The sequence below is a fragment of the Perissodus microlepis genome, chromosome 6, assembly GCF_051167445.1.
Source record: "Perissodus microlepis isolate ML-2025 ecotype Zambia chromosome 6, ASM5116744v1, whole genome shotgun sequence".
Classification (NCBI taxonomy): Eukaryota; Metazoa; Chordata; class Actinopteri; order Cichliformes; family Cichlidae; genus Perissodus; species Perissodus microlepis.
In genome coordinates, this window is record NC_140466.1 from 25,468,752 (window position 1) to 25,489,209 (window position 20,458).

General features: G+C 41.4%; 2 protein-coding genes across 12 annotated transcripts in view; one reads left to right on the forward strand and one right to left on the reverse strand.

Annotated features, from left to right (window-relative positions):
* Nucleotides 1-20,458, reverse strand: part of lrba (LPS-responsive vesicle trafficking, beach and anchor containing) — a 175,428-nt gene that overhangs the window by 45,730 nt on the left and 109,240 nt on the right. For all 11 annotated transcript variants that reach the window (XM_084931650.1, XM_084931659.1, XM_084931658.1 and 8 more), the window contains 4 exons: nt 3,329-3,446; nt 3,021-3,123; nt 1,427-1,542; nt 1,169-1,281 (listed from right to left, as the gene is read on the reverse strand). In XM_084931650.1, the coding sequence (XP_084787776.1) occupies nt 1,169-1,281; nt 1,427-1,542; nt 3,021-3,123; nt 3,329-3,446 (450 nt within the window). The remainder of the gene's footprint in view (nt 1-1,168; nt 1,282-1,426; nt 1,543-3,020; nt 3,124-3,328; nt 3,447-20,458) is intronic.
* mab21l2 (mab-21-like 2) lies at nt 18,474-20,340 on the forward strand. Its single transcript, XM_084931663.1, has one exon. The coding sequence runs from the start codon at nt 18,890-18,892 to the stop codon at nt 19,967-19,969; it is 1,080 nt and encodes a 359-aa protein (XP_084787789.1). The 5' UTR covers nt 18,474-18,889; the 3' UTR covers nt 19,970-20,340.

A 20,458-nucleotide genomic window follows, 5' to 3' on the forward strand; every position in this document is an offset into this window, starting at 1 on the left:
TTTACTTACTTATCGTTTTATTCAAAGAGCGATATCTTTGAAAGAAGACTAATATGTTCCACTTTGTCTCATTAGAGGACTACCTCCACGTCTGCACCTGAACAAATGACCTCCAGCGTACCTCTAAAAAGCATTTGCTCCAACAGATCCCCTGTCCATTAACACATGCTTTCTTTTGCTTCCATGGCTGATTTATTCAGTCATTTTCCTACCAGGAGCTTGACACTCGCTCAATCTTCCCACTCTAAAACTAATCCCGAGTCCTCCCACCGCTGGACTGTTCATCCACCGACGTTAGCTGGCAAGCTAAGGGGTGTGCTCTTTTTTGTTTTTGCCTTTTCCCATCTGTGTATGTACGTGTAAAAGCGGGGGAGTTAATGGGAGTAAATAATTGCGTGACTACCTACAATTATGGGGGAGAATCCTTTAGCGATGCGAGTGTGTGTATTTATGTGCCAGGGAGCATTTCAGGGCAGGTTTCATTGTTTTAAGCCCAATCACTCGATGCCTGGAGCTACCAGGGAGTATTACTTCACTTCCTGCTGTGTTGTGGAAGGTCAAACTTGAAAGAATTCAATTAGGAAACTTTGATTTATGGCCAGAAAATGATAGCTAAGCCACAAATTAGGAGCTGCAGACTGAGAAGATGAGGGGCTTGCATATGTTTTAAATGCAGCAGGTCAAGATTGCCTGAACTAGCAAAAGTCAACAACTAATCATACAGATTAGATGTAATGAATACCACTTGCAGTTTTGGGAAATTTGTCACATTGTTACTCAAATTTCAAATATCTGTGAGCTGATGAAAACTGTGCAAATCACTGCATATACAATCACTTCATCAACATAGATAGCATGACGCTAGTAAGATAAAAAGTTTCAAACTGCACTATTTTATCAATTCTTCTCAGACATCTGAAATACTTGGGTCGTTACATGGGAAAAATGCTCTGCACGTGTGGAATCCTAGCAATCAGCCACTGGTGATTAAAGAGCAGGTTCACTAAACTATGATCAATGGCAATTACAAAGCAACAAAATTGACTTTAGGAAGAATGCACACACAGTTATCTGTGTGTTAATGCCCCCCCCTACTTTTTCAGGGAATTAAGAAGAAAAAAGATCCATTATAGTGAAAACGGGAGAGGAGGAGTCTCCACGCTCTTACCTTAGACAGATCTCTAAAGTTGCTGGGGAGAGTGAGGTCAAGCTCCTCTGAGTCATAGTTGGTGATGACCCATGGAAAGACTGGGTACTGGTTTAGGTCATTATAGGTACGGCCTGGAGGGGAGACAGAGCACGGGGGAGAGGGGCGACAAATATTGTTAAAAAAAAAAAGTTAGCATCATAGACTGCTAAAATGTGCACAGCACCTCTGTGTTGCACCCTGCAATAACATCGCACAGGTGCTGAGCGGTGCCCTCACCAGAGATGGTGTTCAGAAACATCAGGTACTCAAAGTTGGATATTTCACGGCGCTGCCAGCGCTGAGTCATGTTGGACGCCTTGAACAGCTGCTTAGGTGTGGCCAGAGAGATGCGTCTATAAAAAGAAATGGAAAGCTCGATATTAAAATCTTTTGTAGCCGTTCAAATCACAAGAACAGCAGACTGCAAGAATAAAAAGCCCCAGGCTTTATTAGACTTTTGCAATCCAAATGTCATTTTATGAAAAATCTACTGAACTTACAGTCTTGCTAATTAAGAAGACAAATGCGCAATAAATTGGGTTGAATACACATATTTACGTGCATGTGTACACACACACAGGAGGCCCCAAAGAATGATGTATGCTGCAGGACAAAAACGAATGACCCCCAATCCAATTAAAACAAAAGAAAATGATGAAATTAATCAATGTCACTGTGTGAGATTATGGTCATTAGGCCTTGCCAAAGAAAAGAAAAGAAAAAGAATGTGAAAACATGACTTCCCAAACACAAGTGTACTTTGACACATTTTTTATATTGTCACCAAGCAATTCTGTACATCTTTTGAACTGCTTTAAATGACATTATAAATAGATATGGAGAAGTAAAGGAGAGAAAAGAAGGAATGCAAAACTGGAAAAATGGTTGAAAACAGAGGGATTAGATTAAATTATGAACATATATTGGACTTTGCTTTAATTTGTGCATCTGTGTGTGTGCGTAACTCTGGACATGAAGCTAAATTGTGCTGTGCTGGCTGTATGAGCTGATGTGTACCGGGTTGCCCTGAGCAGCCGTCCTCAGGTCGAAGAGGCAAGGTGGCCGGCAAACTAGTATGATTAATGAGCCGAGCACACACATTCACCTGCCCTAACCCTGTGTCTTATACACACAAACTCTCCTACACCCACACTAACTCATTACTGGATGCACCTCCTCACTCTAACTTATCACACAGCCCTCACTGTTATGTTGCCACATGTCAAATTCTGTGATGCTTAATACCAAAAATTTAAAATATCATCTTCTGAAAATACAACTCAAAAATCCCATCAGACGGGCTGTGGCACACCTCAGATTAAAAGAGCCAATCACAAATCTTTAATCTTATCCACATTTTTTCCCCTCAGATTGAATTTTAACCATCACCAAAGCGTCTTGAAAACTCTGTCTTGCTGTGAATTTTGTGCAAGATTTGTGCAAAACCAACACCATCGGCTCCAGCAATGCGTGCACACAGAGTGGGCATGATGTGAGAGAGGGCTGGGGGAAGGTGTGTGCCCTGCAGGCTTACAAGCAAGTATTTGCTTCACTCTGGTGGAAATAAATAAATGAACTGGACTATGTTTGTGTGAAGCCAATTATATCTGGGGGGAGCGGGGTAAGGAGTGGGAGGGAGATCAGTGGCCAACCCCGTGTGTACATTTTTGAGAGAAACAAGAAAAAAAAACTATTTGAAATTTTAAAATATTTACATAACACCACCATAGATGTTCCATAATCCTCTTCTGCTCCCCAGTTACCATTTTTCTCCCCATGAGATTATACTGCAACAGCAACAAACACAACAAAGCAATCGCGCACGTCTAACCTGGACTGTGGAAGGCCAAAGTTCGTGCCCACGCCAACACGAGGAAGACTGTGAACCACCTTCTTTACCGTGGCTGCATCTGGGAAGTTGAACATGACTGCCGCTGCAGAGAGGCACAAAGCAACAAACATGTCTGTGAAGGTTCTCAGTCAGTTATCAAGGATTATTTCTTAAAGATTAGAAATCACAATAATGACAACTTTTGATTGCCATTTCTCCACAATTATTCATTTAAAAAAAAGGTGTGTGTGTATACCCAATAAGAAGGTGAAATGGTTACGCATAGACAATTATGGGGGATGCCTTACTCCTATTGGCCATGAAGACTTCCAAAGCAGTATTCTGCAGGAGGTAGCGTCTGGAAAAGATGGCACGAATCTCCGAGAACAGCCATTTTCCATGAAGACCTTCTGTGTAGGCTAGAATCTGGAAAACATGAAAGAGAAACCAGAGAGTTGTGGATTCCAATTAAATAATGAAAACAGAGCAAGCAATGGAAATTAAAATTAAAAATTAAAAGAAAAGGAAAAAAGAAGAAGAGAAGGGAAGAAGGAAGGCGAACAGACCAGAGGGCCGGGTTAGTTCATTTTTCACAGTGATGGCGTGACGGCTCGAAGAGCACGATTAATGTCTTATATTGATCAGCCTCAATGAAAAAGAGATTCCTTTAGCGAGAGAATGGGCGCTATTCAGCCGGACGCTGTGAAGGAAATGTTCTGTTCACTAAAAGATCATCTATTAAGTGACAGTTTGCTGTGACAAGAAGCTATTTTATGCAAAACATCTGATTACAACTGGTCTCTGCATTTCCTCGGAGGTAACTGACACGGAGGTCAGACGATATTATGTTACTAAGCTCCACATTTAAAAATGCTTCGATGAACTGAGCTTAATCTGTCCCCATGGAGACCGCGGTGGCTGTCAGAGTGACTTGTTCTGACGGCTGTCACAGCTCCTGACAGACCCGCATGCTTAGCCCTGCCCCTGTGATTTGTCCTCATACTAATCCAGCACTTAGGTTGGCTACTAACCTACTTAGCACTGCTTTGTTAACTAGGTTTTTATTTCAACCTCTGCTTTTGGTTTCAAAGGTGCCCGCTGTTATAAGGCAGAAAGGTAAAAGGAGCACTTCATGTTGTTAAGACATGATTTTGCAGCATCTTATTAATCAAAAGTATTCAAATTTGAGCCAGCACGCTGGGCTTAGTGTTAAGCTGAAGGAGCTCATTAAAGGCAAGGGGACAGAGAAGAGGACCAGCTGAGGCCTTCAGCTAAGGAGCGCTTCCCTCGCTGTCTCTCTGAGGAATAAGACCTGCCTGCATCACAGACTCACTTCAAAGTCTCTGGAGTTCAATTAAATGTGGATTAGTGGCCTGGAGAAGCTAGCCAGCACCGCATCCTCCTGCCTCCCATCTCTCTCAAGGCAGCTTTAGATGATTTAACCAGTCACAGCCAGCCTAAAGCCAAACCCATTTCCAAGACTTTTTTGTTTGTTTGTTGTAAATAAATACAGTGTAACACAATATTAGCCCTTAAGTTCAATAACATCTTGATGATAAATTTTATAAAGAATTTTTTTTAATCTTCAACATATTATCTTCAACATATATTAAAAATATGCTTTTTTCCTATTTGTAAACTAACCAGCCGTACAAAATGAGCTGTCCTTACACTTTGGCTTTGATATTTATTATTATTATAAAGACAAACCATTGTATTCAGTCAGCTCTAGAGATGTTGGGCACAGATTTCATTACTTCCACCAACATTAAGTTTATTGTGCACCAGGTACAACGAACCAAAGAAGGAATGGCGTGGTTTTAAAAATAAGCAGGAGCAGACAAAGAAAAGGGTAGCACCAAGATTCAATCCCCAAAGAAAAAAACCTAAACATTTATTTTATTATCAAATTAGCACAAAGATAAACTCAACGGAATCTTCAATGCATTTAAAATAGTGGATATACTATGCGTGCAGTATTCTCTGAGGCATGCTCATATTAAATCCAGGTCAACAATTGCACTTTCAGATTTGTTGGCTACTAATTCATCAGCAAAATGGGGACATAAGTTGTGATCACTTTTGCTAGCTGAGATGTTTGAATTTTGATGACAAACAAAATCTACTGGTTTTCATCGTTTTCTCTATTTACAAACGTGACAATAAGCTGATCATGTCGACATTTTTTTTCTGTTCTTCCATCAGATCAGAAAAGACATTCCAGCCTTCAGGTGTTTAATAAGTGAAAGCTTGAAGTATAACTATTCACAACTAAAGAGTGGTTTTACATAGATGCCCAGTGATAAACTAATGAAGCTGCCAACTCTCAGCTGATAGAAAGATATGACACAAGTGAAGGCACCCAGATATATTTCACTAGACTGATGGATCTCCTGGAACTCAGCTGTAAACAGCGTGCTGCTCTCCAAGATCATCATCCCGATCGGCAGCACCCTCTCCCTTGCAGATGAAAAAGCAGAGTGTGTGACAACGAGTATGCCGAACTATCTGTGTCGTAATGCTCGAGCTGTTCTGACCACATCTGGACAAATTACATTGGTGTGGAGGTTATTGTCCATGCTGGAGTTATGGGTGCATCAGCTTCATCTGTAATATATAGTAGTGGAAGCTTTAAAGAGACGGGAATGCTACAGTTACAGAACAAAGGAAAAAAATAGAGATTTCACACTATTACAGTCTTGAATCGCAATTCAATTACACCATCTCTGGTTTACCATCTACTGAATGTCTGGTTTTAAAGTGATAATATTAATAATGAAACAATATATTATTATTGCGGCAGCATCAAATTGATCAGGAGCTGATCGTTGACAGAAGCTGTTTCTTTGAGGTTTCATTTCAAGTGGAACGATATCCACGGGCACAGGTTTGGAGCACTCTGAGATCAATTTCACGGCGTCACGCGAGAGGACACAGCCAAACAGAAAACAAAAGAACCGGTCTTGATTGCATTGCCTTCTCTCCATCTCTCCCTCTTCCTTGTTCAACCTGTTTGTGCAGCGGGCTGCGGCTCATTTCTGAAGCACTGTCGTTTGTCTTTGTCAGATGCCCATAAGACTGCGGAATGAAGAGGGACACATGAAGAGGGGTCGGGTGACTGTGGCTATGGTGTGTAACCACACACACACATACATGCACAAAAGCTGTCACCACTGAATCTCACAGACAGTCTGTGCCAGCGAATCCTCTTCATCACCCCTCGCATCCACCCCTCTTACAAACCAGAGCATCTTTAGAAACAGAGGTAAAGCCAAACACAGGGATGCTAATGGATTAAATTGAAACTCTACTGGATTAAAGAAGAGTTAAGAGAGCAGAGGAGCAACTATCAGCAACGTGGTTCAAGATAGATGAGGCTCTCAGCTGCCTTTGCAGTCAGGCCGGCTGAGTGGGTGTGTGTTTTTGGGCTGATAAGACCCTAGAGTTGAAGAGGAGAGAAGCCACTGCCAGCAACCAATGATCCTTATTTGTCATAACATGTGAAAAAATACAAATAAAATATCATTTGAATATCAATTGTGGTGTTTTAGGAAATAAAGGTTTCAGAATTGCACATAAACAGTGTTTGATGAGTGGTGGAAGCACATTTGCATGTTCGGTTTAATCTACTATACATCCTCGAAGGGGAAAAAAAGAGGTGATTGAAGTTCAATTTGTTGCCTCTTATTAAGTATTTCCACATGGGTGCCTCAGTTAAAGGATAATGGATGAGGGATTTATTATTACCTTTTGGTCAAATGAAGTGGTGTGGGAGATAAGGTGATGAAATTAATGAGCGGGAGGAAGAGAGGTGATCCATCAACATCAAAACACAGACGAGGGACAAGCAATACTGCAAGAACTTGAATAGAATTCATAAAAAATGAAGAAAAAAATGTGCATGCAAACAAGGGACTGAGGCTACAGATTCCTTAGATGTCTTAAAAAGACTTCCAAGTCCCATGCTGTTTGTGACTGTTTCCACTTGACTGACCACAGAATCAAGCAATCTGCAATAAACAGTTTCAGTGAACCAAGTCACTTGCAGCGGGTTTTTATTTATTTTTTCACTGCTGCATCAAATAAGAAAGAAAATGAAGAGAAACATAAATCGGCATTTGATGGCTTTTCAATACTCGTAGTATTTCTGCGTATGCACCTTGTAAGTTCAGTTATATTCCCCTCTACTCGGTTCTTTACCCTCCCTGTTCGCTTTAACCCCCGCCCCCTCCGACCAACACACACACACACACCTTTCTCTGTTCCACACTGGTAAACGAGGCCGTGTCACCCCCCATCAGTAAATGAGTTCATCGGACTAACGAGCAAGCAAAGGGCCCCGACACACTAACAAGGGTCTGTTGGCTGCCTGTGCCTCTGGACCAATCAGGACCCTCATCAGCGTTGACACAAAGCCTCCCCGAGCCCTCTGGAGCCAATTAAGACAGATTTTGCTTTTGAGATTGAGTGATAGCAAAAAAAAAAAAAAAAAAAAAAAAGAGAGGAAGGGAGACTGATGTACCACGATGGAAAAAGAAAGAGCCACACAGATCCGCACAGTTTGAGTGTAAGGCTTCACGAAAACATGCACAAGCTCGTGACTCACTGCAGGTTAAAACTGTGTTTTGTTTTGGGCGAGTACGTGTTTGGAGGTTGCATTTGGAATAAAGTAGGCAAAGCTTTTAAGAGGAAAGCAATGCTCAACACAGGAACGCTCGATCATGTGACCTTAAGAGCAGCCACATGACTCCTCTTTCACACTCCAGCAGTTGTCCTCAAGCCTTTGTGGCTTTGAAAGCAAGTGCTTTAAGAAAATGGCAAAAAACATGACTCTACCTCAACTTATCCATGTTCTCCACAGAATTTAAGAGAAAGTGCATCTGAATATGCAAATAATATAGAAGACTTAGCTACTGAAGTAATCAAGAGTCAGTTTAACAAAACTAATGTTTCTTTGGGTTAAATTAATAGTATTATTTGACTGATTTCTATTCTATTCTTCGTATTTACCACAGAGGACAGAGTGGTATCAATCTTCCCATCTAAGCAAGTTAAGAGTATCCACATTTTTTCCACAAACTCAATAGGTATATTTAAAAAGGAGCAAATATATTATCCATTAAAACTAGAGAGCATCTAAAAGAAAGAGTGATATGAAAGTCAGTGTTGAATATTAGACATCCTGTCATCATGCTTCAGGAACAGCTAGCCCAAAACGAACTGATAATCCCAGTTGTTCTACAGCTGTGTAACTAGTGTAATGTGTAATCACTGGTCACACATAAAGTTCTGTTTGCCTTGAGGGGAGTAAAACAAACTACAAGGTCAGAAAAAAATAAACACAGCTAAGAAGCTGTGCTGGAAAGTGAGAACTGAAGCAAAATAAACAGGCCCAGCTTGCAGCATGTGTAGGGTTATGAAGCCTAAAGACTCAAAGTATTCAACTCCAAACGTCACCCAGCAAGAGTTTGTGCTCCCTGAAAGAAAGTCCCCTTTGAAAGGATCTTTGGGGCCACTTAGTCTGAATTTAGCCTAATAAGGATTAACTCCCCCCTTTTTTCAGCCCTTTTCACTGTTTGCTAACAGGTTAGCCTTTTTTCTATCTTCGCCTGCTTGGCCTTTTTGAAGTGGGAGACAAAAAAAAAAGTCTTGTGTAGATTTAGGGAAATGCTGCAGTGGTCTTGGGGTTAATTGGTGGTGAATTAAAGACTTCAGTGCATGAAATCATTAAAGATTCTACCTTGGGCATAAGCTATGAGGACAAAAGCCTTAGAAGTGCCCCAACATATAATAAGATACCAAAGTGGTATTAATTATCACTTATGATGGCAGTAGCAGGTATATACATAACACAAGCCCCAACAGAAACTATAAGTCAAAGCCTTAGTAAAAGACAGATAAAGCCTTTAACACCAGACTGCTAAGGATTTTAGTAAATTACAGTTTTCCTTTAAGAATGGCAAAGAACATAAAATGGAAATTTTATGCTGATATATTGAACATCAGTGCTTCCTTTTCACTCCATCGCAGGCTGGACTGAGGCCACAAAGGGCTCAAAGGTGATGGGTAACAAAGGATGGATAAGTGAAGAGAAAAGGGCTGTGAAACTGGGTGCAACAAATACAGAATATCTAGAGCATGTTATGAAAAAAGTCAAAGAAAATTAAGATAATTTACTAGAATTGTGTAACAAAGAAGTTCATATAGAATGCACACCTAGCACTATGGCTAAATGTAAGGCCTTTCTGATATTGCTGAGCACCTGTTGACATGGACGGGACATGAAAGAGCTTCTATACATTCCTGGATTTGTCAAGCGCATCAGTAAATGCTAGCACATCAGGGAAAGCTGGAAAAGAATGTATACGCTTTTCACTGACACTTGGAAAAATCAGGGAGACAGCCCGGAGCCTCCGCTAAAGCACAGCTCTTTAGGACTAAATGCTGCTGGACCTCTGCTCTCCTATAAGCTGCCATAGCAAACATCAGACAGGTTAAGATCACCGACCGGCTCCTATCGCATTCTCCCCGCTTTCCTTCAGTCTCCCATTTTGCCATTTAATGAAGGATAGGCTTTTTTGGGGGTATGTGTGAGGCTTTGCTGAATAAATTCTTCTCTAATCCAGCTATTGTCAGCAGCTTAAGTGGGTGTAGGGTGAAAAGTACACCCCTCTTGGGGAATTTTGGGTGGGTTGTCCGAAAGGATAGATGAAGAAGAGAAAAGGCCTTTTTAGTGGAGAAAAAAAATGTTGTGGAGAGTTAAAATATTTGTACGTGACTCAATTGGTGCTCCAAATTTATCAGTGACAAGCACTTTCAACTACACTTGGAATGACGGAAACTGAATCAACAACCGTCTTCAATTACGTGTGTACACGTGTGTTATCCCATTGCTGACTCAGAACACAGGGCATTAGACGCTAGTTTAAATACTGAAACTTGACTGTTCTAAGCCAACGCTTAAGCTAAGGTTTCTTCTTTGCATATCGAGCTCACAGGGTATCATAAGCTTCAATTATGAATAATACTCCAAGCACCTGATAAGCATAAAAAGCAGTTTCTGATCTGATGTGCATGCAGCGTGTTAATGGGCAGGTAGAGTAGAGCTAGGTCTGCAAGAGAACTGCTGAAAATGCATGTTAGCTTCATCTGCAAATAATGCACATATGAGCAGTAGCATCAAACAAAGGTGTGACCAGCAAAATAGCAACAAAGAGGAGAAAAAAAAACCCAAAGTATAAGCGTTGCACAAACAAACTGACCCACTCAATCTACAAATATTAAGTTATGGTCCTTGAAGGACAAAATAAATAATTTTATACAGAAGTTTCATACGTACAAGTTCAATTTTAAGTTAGCTTCAGCTTTTTATTCTACCATGGAGGCTGAAAAACGACGGGGATTGCTGATCTAACATGAACCACTAAAAAAAATCAAAGATCTGTGGTGTAAAACAAACATGTTTATTGATGAAGATGTTAAGTTAAACCCAAATCTGATTCACGATTAGGGTTTGATTTTATTCAACACAGTCTGTGTTTGAATTGTTTTGTATTGTTGTTATATTATATTCCACAAATCCACTTTACTCTTCCACTAGAAATGGTGTCTTGGATGAGTAAGTAATCTCCAGAGCATCCCTCTGGTTGTGCCATTTAAACCACACTGAATAGGTCATTAACCATGATGACACTAGAAGTACAAGAATTTAACATTCTGCTCTCTGGCACACAAGATGTCTTTACACAGATTGTGCATCAGTGTTATGAGGTCGCACATATAAAGCAACCTGTTCTTGACTTTTTCGAAAATTAAAAACATGCGTTATGTTGATGTCAAGCAATTTTACCTTTGCATTTAACATAAATAGCTACTTGCTTCTAGGATCCATGGATCTCGTTTTAACTTTTGATATGCAGCAGAGAGCTTTCTGACAAACCGAGAGCACATTTACAATGCCAATTTCCAATAGGCGCGGCTGGACATCGATCTTTCAATCAAAGCCGCGTGCCTCTCTGACCTCAACTGAATAGCAGAGGCTCGTGAGAACAGCAGGTACACAGGTGCTGATTGTAATATCAGTAGCCTACCAGGCAGACTGGCATCCATAAACAGGCCTATCCATCAGGCTGGTGCGTTGCCTTTGACGTGTGTGTCAGAGGCAGACGAAGGGAATAAATGATGGAGAGAGGGGATCAATCAAAGGAGAGGAGGGGGAGGCACCTGCCCCCTGACTGGTCCAGTCAAGCCCAGAGATGGAGCATGATGGAGGGGCTAGGCTCAGGTGCAAAAAAGGATGGGGTAGCTCTTTGTCTGGAGATGCTTGGTTAAGTGTGAGCCAGGTCAAAATGGCCACAGTGGTCTGTGGATGTGTTAAGGTCCAAAGTCAGGTCACAAACAGAGAGAGGCTGAGCGTGTTTGTGAAGGGGGTTGTTTAGAGCGCCTGCCTGTGTGTGTGTGTTTGTGTGTACGTCTGTGCGTGTAAGCGTAAGGAGACATTAGTCATCATTATGTGGTGAGATGAGACTGTCTAATGGTTCTTTACGTGATTACCTATGTGGCAATTGTCTTTCCCTGACCTGTCCTACCTGGTTATCATTTGCTGCACAGATGCATCATCGGCCTGTTTTTCACAGGAGTCACGCTTTACATCGCATTGCAAGGGTTACAACAAAAACACAAATATGCTCTGACTGTACTAAAAAAATTCAAAAAGCAAGCTGAATGATAAATTATCATTATGTGCAATATACCTGGATGTTTTAATTGGATTATAACACTGGTAGAAAAACGCTGAAAACAAGACTACAAATCTAGGAGCCACACAAGCTGCTCTGAAAAGGTTTTTTAGCAAAGCAGTGTTTAATTCTAATGTAAACATGCTAAAAACTATCATTTTAGTATGATGAGCATATAATGAGCGTAATTTAGCAATGAATGCTACTCTCACTACTCTCAAACCAACATTTTGGACAGATTTTGGAGAGAAAGGGAAGCACACATTCTGATTGTGGCTCTGAGATTTCAAGTGCAGTTTCAAGTGCATTTTACCTGTCAACCTCAGAAAACACCAGCAAATAGAAAAACGCTGCAAGAGCACAGAAAACACAGCAGAAGCTGAATAAAACATTGAAAGAAAAATATCTTAACCTCCTAGGACCTGGCGTCCACATATGTGGACATCACATTTTGGGTTATTTAGACTAAAATACTAAATTTTGCTCTACATGGGCCTGATATCCACTTACGAGGACATTATACTGCTACTGTTCTATCAAAATTTTAAACAAATATCCTCATATGTGGCTCTTATTTTTCTTAAAAACAAAAATAAGGTTAAAAAAAAAAAATCTGAAAAAATTCTTTGTTTTTACATTCATCGGGCCCCAATGTGACCAAAAATCAAAGAGAAATTAAAAATGCATGTCGTGGAAGAGTTCGGGTCTTAGGAGGTTAAAACTTAAAACTTTAAGTTATAAATATAACATGAAAAAAAAATCAAAGGAACAGGTTGGTGACACTAAAGGAAAGTCGAAGCATCACCAGAGTCATGAGGTTTAAACCTGATATGAGTGTTTGTAAAATAAACAACACAAAAACCTGATGAGATATTTCAGTCTGGACCAGTGTTGGGCCAACAGTAAAATCAATACATCTAACAAAAGAAACAATAATCAGATAATGGCCAAAATCTCAAAGATGTCTAATAATAATTGCAGGTTTAATATATGCAAAGGGTCAGATTCTGAATGAAGGGTCGATGTCTCGATATGTCTACTGAAGACTTCAAGTTCATTAATCATCAGTGACATAGCTTTATTCAGCTGGATGTGAGGGACTGTACACAACAGTCCATGTGGTTGGAGACCCAGTATCAGCATGCAAGGGTGCTTCACCTCCTACTGAGCAAACAGAAATACAGTTCAGAAACCTTAATTTGCTGTTATCTCCTATAGTTGGCTTAAATAATTCCAGATTTCCCGCATATGTATTTTTGTTGACAAGTTCCCAAATCTGTGCGGTAACTTGACTTAAATTGAGCATTTAGATTATTGGATTCCCCAATGACTGGATGATCCAAAGTGGGCTGGGAAGAAGGAGCCTGATTCTTGACAGTAAACTGGCCGTGGATGTTGGGAATTTAAAGACAGAGAAAATCATTTCACGCTTGTGAAATCTGTCTTTGTTAAGGAAACACTTCGTGCCTTCCACCTACTGTAATTACTGCACCTGAGAACCGGGCAGAATGCAAAAGAGTGAAGGAAAGTGAAGGACTAGAAAGAGAAAGAAGGTCAGCCTAACCCTTCGCTCTACTAGTCGTTGCCATAGTGTGGCTGAGCGATTTATTGACCATCTCAGGATGTGCTCCAACCAATAGAGTGGAACAGTATGAAGGAGAGACAGTGAGAGGCCAATATGAATGAGTGAAAGGATCTCTTTCCTTGGACTCATTGATAATGACATACCTGCTTGGGCTGTCCGTTAGTCCTATAGCACACACTACTTAGGCTCTAACTGGAAAATCAATAGGCTCCTCTCTCAGAGACCTCTGGCTGCCATGGCTCTTTGTGATTGGCAGCTCCAGCCAAAGGTCGTCCCTGGCGACCACGAGGGTTTGGTGGAGCAAGCAGCCAAGAGGGTGGAGGGGGGTGATCCCTGCAGTCTGACACTTTGGGAGAGCTTAACGATATGGGACTGGTTGCTACATAACACACCAGGGTGGTTTTCCTTGACTGAATGGTCCTTCATTCAACTGCTTGAACCAACCCTGGGTAGCCGTCACCACCCCACTAATTAGAGTTACCAATGTCTTCTCAGTGGGGATTTTATTATTGCTTAGTGCAAGGCTGGACACTGACCTGTAGGACAAAACTATTGACATTCTTTCAAATGTTTTCCATCTCTGTTTTTTTTTTCTTTTGGAAGAAATATTTTGGAGACTTTTAGGGGTAAAAATTTTAGGGGTATTTTTTGTAGCAGTTTGCGTACAGATAAACGGATGACTTCATATGAGGCATTTAAACCAAATTAATTCGAGTGAAGGTATTTTGATGTTGAATAATGTGCAATACTTTGTAAATCTGTCTGGTCCAGCGAGGGATTAATCGTTTACATCTCTGCCATCAATTTCTTTACAAATGCTGTGTCACAGTTCTGATTTCGTAAATATACCAAGTCACAGTACACAAGTTGATAACCATCCTCAATCTGTAAAAAAATTAAAATAAAAACAAAATCTCATCTTCAAGCACTTTAATGATCAATGGAAAGCATAAACATATTTCAATGTTTGCAGCTCCTGCAACGCCCCCTTCAGTATTTTCACCCTTTACTTTATTCAGCTGTTAACACTGCAAACTCCAAACACAGTACGATAGCATGGAGCACGCTCAAACTGCACTAGGAAGGGTTACAAATGCCATCCAATCAAGCTTTTGCAGATATTCCCTTTAACCAATCAGCTGGGGGGACAGAGCGGATTTCACTTCCTCATACATGCGATATTAGCAGTCTCCAGGAGAGGCTCTGCAACAATAACTCTGCATGCAATATTGATGGCTGGTGTCTAAACGCAGAGAGGGTGCTGTTAAACACACACATACACAGGCAAACGCACATCTGCTCTGCTCCGTGACTTCATCAGTTCTGCTATCTGCCGAGCAGATGCAGAGGCCTGCCAGGCAATTAGATGCCTGCGATGATTTTCTTTGAGCTCTCTATGGAGCTAGCAGCTGGCTCCATACGGGTACGGGAGACGGCAACAAAACGTGTGAACAAGAACATCAAAATTTACTCTCTCAGTTCACACGTGTGCGGATGTTAGTCATGTGCTGTGTGTGTGCGTGTGTGTGTGCGTGTGTTTTGGGAGGCAATGAGTCACTTTCCCTGGACCTATCATGTTTCCAGAGAAATAAAGAGAGCAGAAAAAAAGGAATTACCTAAAACTGGCAGCAGTGCTACTACACCCCTCACTTCAAAGTACAAAGCAAGAAAGGAGATCAGTGTTAATGAGTGCAACTCGACTCTGTTTACTTTAGTACTGATTATTGAGACTAACTATTAAACAAGTAGATGAACCAAATAATCAAATTATCACAGTCCCACCCAACTCCCACCTGATAAGGAACCAAATGTATCTTTGAGGCTTTGATACCAATTTTAAACTGAGGTATACAAATATTGTAGTTTATGCAATCTGGAAAGAGAGGCGATAATTGTGTGAAAATGGCAAACTCAAAGCAAGAACAGAGAGGGGGGGATGCGTGTTTTTGTCTAGTTACTCATCAGCTGGCAGATATTTGTGCAGTCAGTTTTGCGCTTACGAGGGGATGGCTGTGGAGTCGTGCAGGCTTGGATCAAAGAGCTCTTTGACAGGATCTTCTCTACACTCAGAAATGAGAAAACCTTCAAGGAACGCTGAATGTTTTCCAGAGATGTACAGAAAAACGTATGAGTGACTGAGTGGGGTAAATGAGGTACAAACAGTCGGCATTTGCCGTTCATATATATAACAGTATATATGAAAGAAACTATGAGGAGTGTTAAAAAAAGCAAAGAAAATTCTAAAATCTCTGCTCCAACGTGTGCTGACTGCGTTTCTGTTTTCCAAACTTCGATGGACATGTAGTAAGCTGAAATATAATGACGCCCCTATTCTGACATATGGCTGACCTTTGCACTTTGGCTGAAAAAACGATTTTATTAATCCGACACGAGGTATCCATTCTATAATAAAAATGAACACAGCGGCTCAGGAACGCGTGGTGTGATAAGTGGGCCCGAAAAGATCCCTAGCGTCTATATAAAACTGTACATTTGTGTCACCGTATATTTCATTAAACTAGGCTTAGCATCTCCTTCATAATATTTGGACACTTGCTCTCCAAGTAGAGCCGATTAATCTCTCCGGAGCTGCGAGCTTGATAATAAACAGTCATCCTGAAATCACACAGCCAGACATTTTTTCTCACTTATTTCATCTTTTACTAAATTCCAAAGCCACATTAGGATAACGGCCGCTTGAGGGAAGACCTGGCGAATATCAGTTTAGTATTTTTATCAGCAGTATTTCACAATAAATCTATGTTTGGAAGCCAAAATAAAATGTCACGACGCACCAGCAACACTTCCCCTTGAATGTTTTCTTGGTGAGGAAAGTTAATCCGACACTAAAACTCTGTGCTATTATCTATGGGGGTGGGGGTGGGGGGGTGGGGGGTCCTGCTAGGTTATTATTAATAAAGATAAAAACTCACTCATAGAATTTAATGAAATTAAATGTAGGGGGGTTTTTAGCACTTATTGCTACACCTAAATGAAGCAAAATGTGCTGTTTGCACAGGAGGCAAAAGCAGTATATCAAAAGTGTGTGTGTGTGTGTGTGTGTGTGTGTGTGTGTGTGTGTGTGTTTTAAACACATCTAGTTTGAGCTCAAATACTAAAAAGGTCTCAAACGTCTTTTACAATATAGCTAAAAAATTACACATCATGACTAACTTCACACTTCTCAAAATTATCACCACTTGTGGAAAACGCAAGATGGTAAAGTCCAGAAAATGTGGCAACTGTGAAGGTTGGCTCATTAATCTGAGGCTTTTCTGAAATGTTTATGTCTTATTTCAGTATCTTTTGCATAGTTTGGCCACTTCATATCAGCGGATGGCTCCTGGGAATCATTAATGAAGCAATATTCTGCCTTATCTATAATTTAGTAACAAGTGTCAAAAGTTTCCTTTATTTTTCTTATTTTTGTTTTTTACATTTCATTTGCAGGAAGCTTGGAGCAAACTCCATATTTGACTCTTTGAACAAAAATCCAGCAACCTTGTTTTCTCTGCAGCCTTCAGGTTGCAGATGAAACGCACGACAGATTCTCTATTAATCGGTGGCAGCCACAGCAGAAGGCCTATTTGCCTCCTACCAACATTCACTCCGAGAAACACCTTCCACATGAAGCTTCAAAAACGATGCCTGATCGCTGCTTATTATTGATTTTATTTCAAGAAAATGAGGTCACAATAATCGACAGCGGTCTTTAAAAATTCTAGGCCTAATCTGAGATGCTTTGGTCAAAATATATGTTTGCATAAAATTAATCCAAATATTTAAACTAATTTTTTTAAAAGACCTGAAAGTCTCATCAAATGTTTCATTAAAATCAAATTTAAGACGCACTATTATCGCAATGTCGTTCTCTGGACGCGTGACGGGATAGAAAAGGACTAAATATTACATGTTGCTTAAACATGCCCTCACACCCCAGCCTCTCGTCTGTGAGAGGATGTAATGGCTTCTTTAGTTCTCCAACACGCGGTGACAAAGGGATGTCTACGCAAAGACCTCTAGTTAAATTATTCAGTATATGGTCAGGGTTCACGGCGATCAAGCCACGGGCGGTGTGTGAGTGCGTGTTAGGGAAGACGCGCGCGCGCACACACACACACACACACACACGCTGAATAAGTTATTTAACTAGACACAATGTTGTGTACTGGCTGTGTAAAAGATGCCAAACCAATCCCAAAAATACATCACTTGATTAGTTAAACAGCTCATCAGGTTTAGGAAAAGTCGTTGGGGCCGTTTTGGTTTCGTTCGCGTCACTAAAGAGCTTCAGAGGGGAAGCTGCAGGTGCATTGGACACATTTATCGCAGCAAACAATACACCGACAAAACTGTGTCGATCGGAGATTAATCAGCAAGAAGAAAAACATACATAATAATTAATTAAAAGAAAATGACCCATGGATGTGATATTAAAAAAAATCGATTTTCACAAAGTAAGGAGCATTGGGATTGATCAGATGAAGAGGGAATAAAATAATTTTCACTTTTATTTCACAAAATAATACCAGCAGATCATACCTGGTATTAGGTGTCTAATTCAAAACATGGAGAATACGCCCAAAATCCGCAAAACCCCGAGTATAAAAAAAATTAAGTCAGCGATGATCAAGAGTTTTTTATGAAGAAAGTGGCGCAAAAGCCAAAAGCCTACAGACGTTGCGATTACTGAGCCTTGGAAGTCGGAGTGGCATTTTTATTTTTAAGATAGAGAAAGAAACTTGTTAAATTAAAAACTAGGAGAAATAGCGAGGCACTTATCTGCAGAATGCAAGCAGCTGTTAAGTTAAAGATTCAAAATCTCAATCCTCAAAATGCAGGAGAAGCTGCGCGTAAAGGAGCGGCACTGGTCGTGGAAAAAAATGTTTTACTGTCGGCGCGGAGAGTTTACACCGGCATATGAAGTATAAACCTAAAGGTTTGTGTTTTCCTGTGTCGACTTGGGGAGCGCTGGACTGCATGCACCGTGTGCCCAGATGCTGTCGAAGCGAACTGGAGCTCTCCTGCAGGACCGTCTGCCTCTGGCAGCTCTGATTGGCTGCCTGCACTGACAGCTCTGCACATGATTGCAGGAGGAGAAGCCCGACCCCCTTCACTCTTCTAAAGGAACCATTCATAAAGTACACAAATCCAGCTCAAAGCAGAGTGTGGACGAAAAGTGAGCGGGGGCACAGAGGAGAGAATAAGAGCAAGAAGAGATGAGTGGTCATACGCGGCGTTTTAGCCTTTAGCGTCTACAGTCCAGGAAACGGATGGTGACCCACAACCTGAATATGAATCTTCTTAGCTGTGCTGGAAGTGCTCATGTCTTGGACTGATATTTAGTAAGCTATTACGTTGCATCCCTATCCGTTTCCTCCTCCTCACACTGACGTCCATCCGCTGCAAAAGCAAGGAGAAAAAAAAAAACTTTGATTACACATTTTTCCTGCACGGTGAGCGTTTGCCTCTGGCTTTACCGGTAAGCATTGGATCCGTCAAATTACTGCGACTCTCCGGTGTACAGCCCGGACCTCTGCCCGAACATGATTGCGACGCAGGCAAAGCTGGTTTACCAGCTTAACAAATATTACAACGACAGATGCCAAGCTCGCAAAGCGGCCATTGCGAAGACTATAAGGGAGGTTTGTAAAGTGGTGTCCGATGTCCTGAAAGAGGTGGAAGTGCAGGAACCCCGCTTCATCAGCTCCCTCAGTGAGATAGATGCGCGCTACGAGGGGATGGAGGTCATCTCCCCCAATGAGTTTGAGGTGGTGCTTTACCTTAACCAGATGGGGGTGTTCAACTTTGTGGATGACGGCTCCTTGCCCGGCTGCGCGGTGCTGAAGCTGAGCGATGGCCGCAAAAGGAGCATGTCGCTGTGGGTCGAGTTCATCACAGCCTCGGGCTACCTATCAGCCAGAAAGATCCGCTCAAGATTTCAGACTCTGGTGGCACAGGCCGTGGATAAATGCAGCTACCGTGACGTGGTAAAGATGGTCGCCGACACCAGCGAGGTCAAACTACGGATCAGGGAGAGGTACGTGGTGCAAATCACCCCCGCATTCAAGTGCACTGGGATTTGGCCTAGAAGTGCAGCTCAGTGGCCCATGCCCCACATCCCCTGGCCCGGCCCTAACAGGGTAGCAGAAGTGAAAGCCGAGGGCTTTAACCTGCTCTCCAAAGAGTGCTACTCGTTAACGGGGAAGCAGAGCTCCGCAGAGAGCGACGCCTGGGTCCTCCAGTTCAGCGAGGCCGAGAACAGGCTGCTAATGGGAGGCTGCAGGAAGAAGTGTCTGTCCATCCTCAAGACTCTGAGGGACCGTCACCTGGAGCTGCCGGGACAGCCCCTCAACAACTACCACATGAAGACCCTGCTGCTGTACGAGTGCGAGAAACACCCGAGAGAGACCGACTGGGACGAGTCTTGCCTCGGAGACCGACTCAATGGTATCCTGCTGCAACTCATATCCTGTCTGCAATGCCGCAGATGTCCCCACTACTTCTTGCCAAACTTGGACTTGTTTCAGGGAAAGCCTCACTCAGCCCTGGAGGTTGCTGCTAAGCAGACATGGAGACTAGCGAGGGAAATCCTCACCAACGCTAAAAGTTTGGACAAATTATAAACTGGTTGTCAAGACTGCGGCGAAGGACATTTTTGGGATAAAATTCAAAGACTATTCTTCAACCGAGTCTCCAAGAAATGTGAAAAGAAAATCAGCAAGAAAATAATGAAGCGAACAAACAAAACCCCCACTTTTGTTTAATAATACATGGAGCAATTGGGCCCCTGCCGAGAGAAAGTGAAGGTACAGTTTCAAATAAATGTAATAAATTTTAGTTGTCTTCTTTAAATGTTTTCACAAAGTGAAGAAACTTTTATTTAAATATATGCACAAAAATCGTTAAGTGAAAGAAGAAAATGTAGCGTGCCAAGTTCATTTTTTTCCATTATGTGACTTAAAGAAGAAATGTTAATAAAATGTTGCAAATTAAATTACAACTTGGCCTCATGTTTGGACGTCTTTGGACAGCTGAGATGGCAAATTTGCAAATCTGTTTCACTTTAGCTTTAAAAAAAAAAAAAAAAAAAAATCACAGGACAAAATGTAAGT